The sequence below is a fragment of the Mus caroli genome, chromosome 3 (assembly GCF_900094665.2).
Source record: "Mus caroli chromosome 3, CAROLI_EIJ_v1.1, whole genome shotgun sequence".
In the NCBI taxonomy this organism is placed as follows: domain Eukaryota; kingdom Metazoa; phylum Chordata; class Mammalia; order Rodentia; family Muridae; genus Mus; species Mus caroli.
Window position 1 is genome coordinate 78,884,771 of NC_034572.1, and position 11,218 is coordinate 78,895,988.

At 43.8% G+C, this 11,218-nt stretch overlaps 1 protein-coding gene across 6 annotated transcripts in view; it reads left to right on the forward strand.

Annotated features, from left to right (window-relative positions):
• The window catches only part of Sh3d19 (SH3 domain containing 19), a 154,824-nt gene extending 143,935 nt beyond the window's left edge, over positions 1–10,889 (forward strand). For 5 of the 6 annotated variants that reach the window (XM_021157571.2, XM_029475567.1, XM_021157575.2 and 2 more), the window contains 6 exons: positions 15–73; positions 2,784–2,986; positions 3,390–3,442; positions 5,393–5,579; positions 5,958–6,055; positions 9,008–10,889. In XM_021157571.2, coding sequence (XP_021013230.1) covers positions 15–73; positions 2,784–2,986; positions 3,390–3,442; positions 5,393–5,579; positions 5,958–6,055; positions 9,008–9,124 — 717 coding nt within the window. In that variant the 3' untranslated portion in view covers positions 9,125–10,889. The remainder of the gene's footprint in view (positions 1–14; positions 74–2,783; positions 2,987–3,389; positions 3,443–5,392; positions 5,580–5,957; positions 6,056–9,007) is intronic. The other variant, XM_021157572.2, reaches the window with a different exon arrangement.
• The last annotated feature ends 329 nt before the right edge of the window (positions 10,890–11,218 follow it).

Sequence of the window (11,218 nt, forward strand, 5' to 3'; positions counted from 1 at the left end):
TTTGTCTTTGCTAGGTTGATATTCCAGAAGGAAGAAGTGGAAAAAGAGAATCCTTTTCATCTCACTGTGCTAAGTAAGTTTTGTCTGTGTTCTTTTGCACAGTTTTTTTTTTTTAAAGGAGAGTTAACAATGAAGAATTTCAAGGCTTAATCATTTCTATCTCACGATTAGAGAGATTCTCAGTGTCCTTAATTCTGAGGAAACTTAATTTTCCTAAAATGTCATAGTGAGAGGCTGGAGGCATGGCTCAGTGATTAGAATGTGTCCTGCTCCTGCAGAGGACCCAGGTTCACTTCCTAGCACCCAAGTTAAATAGCATAAACCACCAACTCCAATTCCAAGGATCTGGTGCCCTCTGCTGGCCTGTGGCCGCATGCACAACTCTTTTTTTTTTAAGGAAAGAGAGGCTAGAGAAATGGCTCAGCGATTAAGAATAACTTGCTGGTCTTACAGAGGACATGGCTATTTGTGACTCCAGTTCCTGGGGAGTCAATGCTTTCTTCTGACCTCTGTAGGCACCAGGCCATGCATATGTATGGTGCACATATATATATTTCAGATAAAACACTTACACACATAAATAAAGAAAGAACACTTTGAAAAGAAAATGCAATAGGGTGGTAGACGCCAGCTTAAAGACGCCTTCTGCCCAGGCTCGGGCGCCGCGGCGAATCACTCTGGGTAGACTTGCCCTGACCCGCATGCAGTTTCGCTATCAGGAAGTTTTTACTGTAGCTTCCTGGTGTTAGCAGCATTTTTAGGAACATAAAGTATTTTCCTTGTGGAAAATATGTCTATCTTATAGAAATATGAATCCTACAAAAAGAGCCACATGAGACCAGGCCCAGCTCAGTGGCTGGATGCTTACCTAACAGACAGAGTCTACAGCTCTGGGTTCTAATCCCAGCCATGGAAACAAGAAATGCAGCTTAGTAAACATTTTATATTGTTGTGTTTTTAAGGACTAGGCAATGGTGAGGGAAGAGTTAAACTGCAGGCTCTCCCAGTGTGTTTCTGGGTTGCTGAGACCTTTCCAGGGATTTATGTGCCTTTTATACTCATTGTAATTCTTGGGTGATTTAAAGCCTTGCCACAATGCCGCTCTCTATTCTAGTTAAATGAGCAAATTAGTACAATTCACTACCTGACAAAGACTGTAAACCTGTCTGTGAATAGGTCAGACATAAGGAGATGTTCCCAGGGGACAGGGGACAATAAATGCAAAGGTTATCACAAATAAGAAAACTTCCAGTGTCACAGACAGCATCAAGTCATTGGCTTGTACTTCAGGTTCCGGTCCCTCAGGCCTGCTGAATTTCAATGGACTTGAAGGGCCATTGATCTGTTGACCCGACTTAACTCAGAATCTGATTGCAGCAAGGGTCAGCCTTTCCTTCACAGGCAGTTGCTTTCTCCTTACATCTCTGCTGTTGAAACTTCCTTTCTAGCTCTCAAATCAAAGACCCACAGACCACGTTTTATCTCTGCTTGGATCTTATTTTCAGTGAAAATTGCAGCTCACTGAAGGGTTGCTCCGAGTCTCAGGACTGCGCCTTCTTACAGGTCCTGACAGAGCAGCGAAGCCCATGGACGAGTATGCGGTTTGGCATGCCAGTGTTCCGTTCTCTTTGACCTTCTATCCTGTCAGGCTCACTTATACACTCAGCTCATTGGTGGATTCCATTCATAGTGAGCATCCCCCTGCCTGGGAGATGCCCCTTGTGCACTGTCCTCATTCTTAAGCAAGGCATTTGATGCTATGCCCTGAGATTCTCAGGGGAAGTGCCCTAATCCCAACATGTCTGCAGTTGAAAGGCTTTAGAGGAGCCATGGATTGCTTTGGCACAAAGACACAGACAAATAGAGCCTGGGGAGAGTCTGTATTTACATAAGAACCGATGGTGTGCAGTGTAGACTAACCAGCCAGCTACCCATCCAGAGTGCTGCTGAAGTCTCTGGCCTCCAGCTTGGCCCTTCGGAGTGATAAGCTTCACCATCTAGAAATAAGCCTCCTCGGCTGGGCGGTGGTGGCGCACGCCTTTAATCCCAGCACTTGGGAGGCAGAGGCAGTCAGATTTCTGAGTTCCAGGCCAGCCTGGTCTACAAAGTGAGTTCCAGGACAGCCAGGGCTACACAGAGAAACCCTGTCTCAAAAAACAAAAGAAAGAAAGAAAGAAAGAAAGAAAGAAAGAAAGAAAGAAAGAAAGAAAGAAAGGGAGAAAGGGAGAAAGGGAGAGAGAAAGGGAGAAAGAAAGAAAGGAAGGAAGGAAGGAAGGAAGGAAGGAAGGAAGGAAAAGGAAGAAAAAAGTCTTGTCATTTAGATGTGCAGTGTACTCTTCTTCGTGGGAGTTGTTTGTTTGCTTGTTTGTTTTCATAGAAAAAAATATGCCTTGCTCCATAGTAAACAGGATATTTATTGGAAAACTGAATGAAAGTTGAAACGTTTTCTGTTTGTTTGTTTGTTTGTTTGTTTGTTTGTTTGTTTCTGAGACAGGGTATCTCTGTGTAGCCCTGGCTGTCCAGGAACTCACTTTGTAGACCAGGCTGGCCTCGAACTCAGAAATCCACCTGCCTCTGCCTCCGGAGTACTGGGATTAAAGGCGTGCGCCGCCATGCCTGGCTTTGAAACGTTTTCTTAAAGTTACTACTAGAGAGAGCGTTATCCTGTGTTACTTTACTCTGTTATGAAGTGCTGCTTAACCATAGGATTGATGGTAAAGCTAACCACAGTATTTCTCATGCATGCTCTTGTTTAACACATAACTGTGTTGTTCCTCATTCAGAGGCCCACGCTGTGTCGCGCGGTTTGAGTATATTGGAGACCAGAAGGATGAGTTAAGTTTCTCAGAGGGAGAAGTCATTATTCTCACAGAGTACGTGAATGAAGAATGGGGCAGAGGAGAGATTCGAGACCGGAGCGGGATCTTCCCCCTGAATTTTGTGGAGCTTGTTGGGGATCACCCCACATCTGGTGCAAATATTTTAAGTGAGTGTGGGGGATGTGTGGGTATTTATTGTGTCTCCGCCTGACTCATATGAACCAGTAATATCATAACATTTAAAATGGTTAAGGACCCATATTACCACATTTGTCACGGTAAGAAAAGAACTTATTTGAATGGTGATTTGTGGGGGACACTGGTTTAATCTATTGTTTAGGTAATTAGCAATGGCTACATATGAGAAATGACAGAGACTTGTAAGCAGTGCATTATACAGTTAATTTTGAATCCTGGTTTACCGTTAAAGAAACAGTCCCCAGGAGGCTAACACTTACAGAGACTCTCTGGAATCCCAGTCCCTGCTGTCACCCCCACCTAACAAGTTTTCCTCAAATACTATGTGGAGTTTTTTCATCTGATTCCCCCCTCCCCTTTTTTTTTATGTAGGTACAAAGGTGCCACCAAAGACCAAAAACGAAGACCCTGGCTCAAATTCTCAGGTAGGCTCCTTGAATCGATAACTGTTGTGACAGCCACATTTAAACCTGGGAGAACTGATACTATAATTATAAAGAGGAAACAGTACAAAATCAGTTTTCATGTTATATAGCAAATGTTTGCAGTAGATGAGATGGTGGCTATAATACTGTACATAAGACTCGTAGGGAGACATCAGACCCTGACAGAAGATAGAGAGCCAGACACTGTGCCTTTTGCTCTCCCCTTCTTCTTCCTCCCAGGAGTCTTCATTTCTGTTTTCATATCGCAGGTTGCCATCCCATTCCTCTCCTTTGTGGAGAGGGCTGCTAAGTTAAAGTCTTGTGTAGCCTTGAACTCCTTATACATCCCCTCTAACTCCCCAGTGCTGGTTGTTTGGCTGACCTCAAATATATAGCCACCCCCCTGCCTCAGCTCCCTAAGTGCTTAGATTACAGGTGGAACCCACCAAACCTAGCAGGTAAGGGGTTCTTCCTTCCGCAAGCTTTTTGTTTGTTTGTTTTTAGATTTATTTATTATTATACATAAGTACACTGTAGCTGTCTTCAGATGCACCAGAAGAGGGCGACAGATCTTATTACAGATGGTTGTGAGCCACCATGTGGTTGCTGGGATTTGAACTCAGGACCTACGGGAGAGCAGTCAAGTGCTCCTAACCCGCTGAGCCATCTTGCCAGCCCAAGCTTTTTGTTTTTGTTTTTTAGTCCAGCAGTTACTGGGAAGGGAAGGTACACCAGGCACTGTGGAACACATTCTCTGGGTCCTGTCATTTGACTCTCACGGTGACCCTTATATGAAACCAAATCCCAGAGAAGCCTAGTGTCACAGGAAATGATAGAGCCAGTCTGGAACCCTTGCCTGCGTGGCTGCAAAGCCTTTGCCTGCTAAAGATTCTGATCTGTCCATCTTGGAAGAGCAGCCCCTTCACCGGGGTTCATGCATTGAAGGGAGTTAAAGACATGGTCTTGCTCTGTAGACAGGCAGGCTTCAAACTCTAGATAGACTGGCCTGCCTCTGCCTCCTAAGGACTGGGATTTAAAGGCATGTACCACTTTGGCTGGTGGATAAGTATTTTTTTTAACTTTTTTCATTTTTTTTTTTAAATGTATATGGATGGGTGTTTTGTTGAATGTATTCTGTGTATCATGAACATGCAGTGCCACGGAAGGCCAAAAGAGGGCACTAGATCCCCTGGATTTGGTGTACAGAGGACTCTGAGTCACTGTGTGGGTGCTGGGAATCAACCCAGGTCATCTGGAAGAGCAGCCAGTGTTCTTAACTTCTGAGCTATCTATCACATCCATGTGTTCTCTCTCTCTCCCCCTCTCCCTCTCTCTCCCCCCCTCTTCATTCCCTTCGCCCCTCCCTTCCTCTCCCTCTCCCCCTCCTTCCCTCCCTCTCCCTCCCCATTCCCCCTTCATTCTCTGTGTCTCCCCAGCCCCACAGAAAATGTTCCTAATGGAGAGTTAGAAGTAACCTATGATGATATTAGAACAGCTCACAGGAAGAAATTTTCTGCTTAAACATTGCATGTCCCTTAAAACTAGCAAAACCCTAAACGCTGTCTTACTTGTTACTGGAAACATTTCTGAAACTTAATAGTAACATAAAATATTAAGAAATTTGAACAAAACTTCTGGTTTTGAACTCTTAAAAAACGCTTCCCTTTTTTTTTTTTTAATCTATTTATGTTATTTGTTTATATGTGAATGCCCTCAGAAGAGGGCGTTAGATACCCTCAGCTGGAGTTACAGGTGGTTGTGAGCTGCCTGACGTGTTTCCTTGGGAACTGAACTCTGGTCTTCTGGAAGAGCAACATGCGCTCTTAACTACTGAGCCATCCTACCTGCCCCCATGGCCCCTCAGGTTTTATTCCTCACCACATTTGAAGCCTTGAGAGATGATGTGAGATAAACCCTTGAGTTCCTTACCAGACTCCTGCTTTAAAACAGGACGGCAGCCCTCCTGTAGAATGGTGCAGAGCACTTCACAGCTTCACAGCAGAGACCAGCGAGGACTTACCCTTCAAACGCGGAGATCGGATCCTGATCCTTGAACGCCTAGATTCCGACTGGTACCGGGGCCGACTGCATGACAGGGAGGGCATCTTCCCAGCAGTGTTTGTGCAACCCTGCCCAGGTATGACAGCTACCAGTGTGACCTACTGCGTGGGCCCGAGGTGTTTAAACTTGAAATCATCCTTTCCCTCTGACCATGCTTGGCTTAAGTTTCCTCTCTACATCTGGAAGAGATGACTAATAAAGTCGCTGCTATACTACTGCATCAGAGTTATGTGGAGAGGAGAAGATAAAGCTAGCATTAAATAGCAGCTAACTTTGACCAACACGTAGACTTTGTACAACTTTTTTCCTCCTAGGTGAACATCCTTTATCTTTTTGCAAGTTAAGTAAGTTCAGAACTACTTGAAAATATTTAGAGAAATAAGGCAGGTTCTTAAAGTGTCTCTGTTTTGTGTGATTGTCTTCCTGCATACTTGAGATTCTTGTGTCTTTGCAGCTGAGGCAAAAGGTGTGGCTTCCGCAATACCGAAGGGGAGGAAGGTTAAAGCCCTGTATGATTTTCTTGGGGAGCACGAAGATGAACTCTCTTTCAAGGTCAGAATACGTATCTTTATATACCTCAGTAACACTACGGATTTTGCAATGTACATATGAATGGAATATTGATCGTTACCTAAGAATGAAGTGTTCTCATACCCTAATTGTAACAGAAGAGAGTGGACAGACCTCCTGTGGTTGCAGCTCTCGGGAGGCAGAGGCAGGAAGATCATAAATTGAAGGCCAGCTTGAGCTTCTAGTGAGGATTTATCAAAAAGAAAGGGGGGGCAGTTGGGAAGGAAGAACTAAATATACTGAGTAAGATCTGATAGTTTACATCATCAACTGTCATTTAGGAACCTAGGGAGAAATTTAGTAATCCCAGTCTTCAAAGAATTCCTTGAGTCTTGGCTTTATAATAGCAGATCTTGATGTGGGAGTTTTCATTTACAGTGTTCTCTACAGCCCTCACAGCCTGCTACCAACATCTGAAATTAATGGAGAAATCAGATAGTACATGCTACATATTTTGGCTTTGATTTGTGTCGATTTGCAGAATTCACAGCGTATCCCCCAGAGAACAGGCTGTCTTCAGGAATGAGTGGCTCATAAGTCAAATGGTTGAGCATTTTTGTTAGGGAAATCTACTGCTTTTCTATTGGTCATTAATGTTTATTAAACAATATTAAATATAAATGTGCACAGTATGTTAGTAGATAGCTATCTTAGATAGTCCTAGCGTTCACAAAACTGACAATGGCTAGAAACATAGCTTCAACTACTCACTATATTATAACTTATTTGTAACGTGTTTTGAATAGCCAGAATTTTACAGATTTAAGCAAGGTATACATAAAAGACATCTGATAGTTGCCATGCTTTCATTCCAGTCTCCCAAAAGGAAAGGCTTTAATCAAACAATTTTGCAGAGAGCTATATATTAGTGCTACAAAGAAATCCATTTATCCTAGTAAATATACTTTCTTTTAAAGTAGCCAGTGTCATCTTAGACCTTTGCAGACCTTTAAATCCAGGTTCTAAGAAATTATTAGACACCATCAAAAACAAAATCCGATCCTCATCTGATAAGGGAATCATAGTTTGCTCATGTGTAAGACACACTACCACTGTGACTTGGATGATGGTAAACCAGTATTGTATTCTCTGCTGAGGCAAAGCACTCCAACTGATGCTGGTGCTGATGCTGGGGTTGGTGCTGATGCTGGGGTGGGATAGAATAAGCCCATGATAGAGGGAAACATGGTTATATGCAGGAATCCGAGTACAATACGCTCAGACTGTTGCAAAGCAGTTTTATAGTAACATTACAGTGTGAACTGTGGAGGCCTCCTCATAGCCTCTTGATTAGGAATGTAGACCTTAGAACACCCTAAAATTTGAATTCTGGCTCTACACTAATTATATGTGCAATCCTGGTAAGTTCTGTTATGCTGGCTAGTCTTTGTTTTGTGATAGTTGTTGTTTTCAAGACAGGGTTTCTCTATATAGCTCTGGATGTCCTGGAACTCACTCTGTAGACCAGGCTGACCTCGAACTCAAATATCTGCCTTCCTCTGCCTCTTAAATACTGAGATTAAAGGTGTGTACCACTGCCACCTAGCATGCTAGCTAGTCTACGTCAATTTGACACAAGCTAGAGTCATCTGAAATCAGGGGACCTCAATTGAGAAAATGCCTCCATAAGATCCACCTGTAGAGCATTTTCTTAATCAGTGATTAATGGAGAAGGGCCCAACCCACTGTGGGTGGTGCCACTCCTGGGTTCGTAGTCCTGGGTTCTATAAGAAGCAAGCTGAGCAAGCCAGTAAGCAGCGCCCCTCCGTGGCCTCTGCATCACTGCCCCTACTTCCAGGTTCCTGCCCTGCTTGACTTCCTCCTATGATGGACTGTGGTCTGGAAGTGTAAGCCCAATAAACCCTCTCCTCCCCGGCTTGCTTTTTGGTCATGGTGTTTTGGTGCAGCAATAGAAGCCTTAACTAAGACATATATAATGTCTGAGCCTCAGACTCTTTATCTACAAAACAAGGACATTGAGAACCGGGGAGAGAGAGCTCGGTGGGAGAAGCACCTGCTGCACTGTGAGTTCCGGGATTCAGATGCCCAGGATTCATGTAAATGCCCGGAGATCATGGCCATCGGCTGGAGGCAGGACTCCAGAGCAAGCTGGCAACTATACTAGCTGAGCAGTGAGCTCTGGGTTCAAGTAAGAGACTTTTCCTCAGCAGTATAAGATGCAGAATGATGGAGAAGACATTTGGCGTCCAGCTCTGGCTTCCATGCGTACACACAGATAACGTGTGCATGCACTTACGCACACACGAGCCCACACACATGCGCATCACACCTAAAAAATATGAAAAGGTCTCTCCCTCACATGAGGATGCTAGCGGTGCTCATCTATACAAACGTAGTTATTTAATTTTTGTGAGGCACGCACGGACTAGGACAGAGCACACAGGAGCAGGCGGCTCACTCTTCCACCTGTGGCCTTTATGTAAGTGTGACTGTGCCCCTCTTAGACGGCCCTCGTGAGTAGCAAAGCCACACTCTCCATCCCTCTCTATTGACTTGCCTTCCCACCCTAGAGCAACTCCATTACTACATTATATTACCCAGGACAGCATCTGCCACATAGTAGGTATTCTGTAATCACTTGTTAACTGGAACTGTGTGCATCTGTGTATATATAGCTGATACTGTTATTGATCTAGGAGTGATTTAGATTAGGAACTGTGCTTGTGGGAGCATAAGACATAAGCAGGAAGCTGCAGCAAGGCGGATAGCGGCGGGGGACTGAGTTTACTCGGAGAAAAAGAGGCCTGAAAGCAAATGTCATTAGGTGTATATCATCTGTGCGGTTTATCATTTAATCCTCTCTGCAAATCAAGATAAATGAGTTATATAAAGAGAAGATTATTCACGCCGCTCCAGGTAGGCTCCGCTCTGTGCTTATACCCTGCAGAAACCAATAATTATTTCTTCTTCCAGGCTGGAGACGTAATAACGGAGCTGGAGCCCATAGATGATGCCTGGATGCGTGGAGAACTAATGGGAAGAGCTGGAATGTTTCCCAAAAACTACGTTCAGTTTCTACAAGTCAGCTGAAGGTGAAGCTTGCCTGTTGCCTGGCACAAGAACTCACTTGAACACTCACTTTGACTATCAGATATTTGCACTATTTTTTTTTTTTAACAGAAAGAGAAGTATCTAAGATGTACGTGGTACACTAGAATTTCTGAGGGCAGAAAACTTGTAGGTTTTATCGCTTAGCTACATTCACAGTGGAAAGGTGTACGTAGAACCCGAGAGTGAGGGAGCCGGCAGGGAAGCGCTAGCAGGGATGGCAGGCGATGCAGCTCCCCTGGGAAAGACAGCATCGGGGTACAGGCAGCATGGGTCGGCTAACAAGTGGGAACTGGACTCAGACACCTGTTCCCATCGACACACCGAATTAACCATACTTCTTCATTTTCTACTTTAGTTTTAAAAAGAGGACGTTTGACATTCTACATGCTGTAACTATCAGGACATGGATGGTAATCTGAATTTCGTTTTTGATATTCAAATTAACTCTAACAGCTTGAGCACATTATCTTAGTCCCAGGGCAAACTCTTGCTGCAGGACAGATAGCTTGGTAACTAGTGGAACATTTGCAAGCCGGTGGGGAAACAAGCCTGTGTTCCCCCAGGTGCTCCTTGTGTGTCCCAGCGTTCCCCATTTGTCCAGGGAACTGAAGGGGTCAAAAGAACCAAAACCATCCCTGAGATGCCTTGCTAATACGACTAACCCCTCCACAGACATGCCACAACTTACCTCTTCCTCGGCGTATGTATACTTCATGTTAACAGGGTTACTCTCAAGCACATTCCCTGAATCTGCAATCATTCCCGTGACAATTACTGGTACCCAGAGGAAAACTCATTTTCTTTGCATTACCCCAGTAATACATAAAAGCTGCGTCTTGTTATAATGGTACATTATAAATCTTGGATAGCATCTTAGATTACAGAGCAAATGGTAAGATGAAGAACAGTACCAAGCCCCCATAGCTCATTTCTTCTCAATATAATCAGATGTTAACATAACTTAAGAGGCCTCAAGGCTGGTGCAGTGCCCCCGTCCCATGCAACACATCTCTGCAGTTAGTGGAGTAAATACAAGACCACTTTCCTGTCATCCAGGGTCACATGTTCTGAGTTTCAAAAGTGGCTCTTGTGTGACTGAATCAATTACAGTTTACAAACTAAAGCCAAATACTTTGAAGACAATCTAATGGACCAGTGGGTTAACATTTCACTGGAGATGTGAAGCGCTCTGCAACAGGGTCCATGGCTTTCTTCTGTTTTCAAGAAGAGGCCCATATTCTGGACCACTTCTTTGTAGTTTTCTCCGTTATCGAAAACCTGGGCGGCCAGCGGTTTCCTGAATGTTGCTTCTATAAGGGAATATCTACTTTGTTTTCTACTAAAGTTCCTATCCCTGGCATATGATTGCATTTGATTCTGGCATTTAGGATCTGGGGTTTCTCTTATATGTTTTCGGTTAAGAGTATTTAAGGAAAATCATTGTAGGTTCTCACTCATGTTAGTTTTAGGAGAATGGGATGACTTGAGTGTTATTCAGACTAAATTCTCATTGGCAGCAAAGCCATACAAGAGCAAGAAGGGGGCGGGGGTGTGGAGAGGGGTATGAAGTGTGTCTTTGCCTGTGAGATTTCAACATTTAATAGTGAAGATTCTGAACAACCTATCTTTATTGAAGAAAAAAAAAATCCCTCTTAAACATTGGCTCTCTGTAAGCAGGATGAGTGCAATAGTTGTGTACCTACTTGACACCATAATAAACTGAACTCAGCTTTTCAATTCCTCATCTCAGACTACACTGCATTGTTCAGAATGTAGATGCTGCCTGTCTTACACCTCTATCTCCAGTCCTTAGCACGGGCGGGTGCAGTGGTTATTCGCTAGGTGGGTTTGGTGGACAGACAGATGGCTTTCACAGGCCATTGAGTCTACTCAATACCGTTGCTATTTGTTGATGTAGATATATATTGAAACAAATTTCCTTTTTTTTTTTTTTTTTTTTTTTTGCCATCACTTTCTTCCATACTCTGTTTTGCTTGTTATTTATTTCTCACCCAACTAATAGAAAGGAAAGTGTACCGGGCGTGGTGGCGCACGCCTTTTAATCCCAGCACT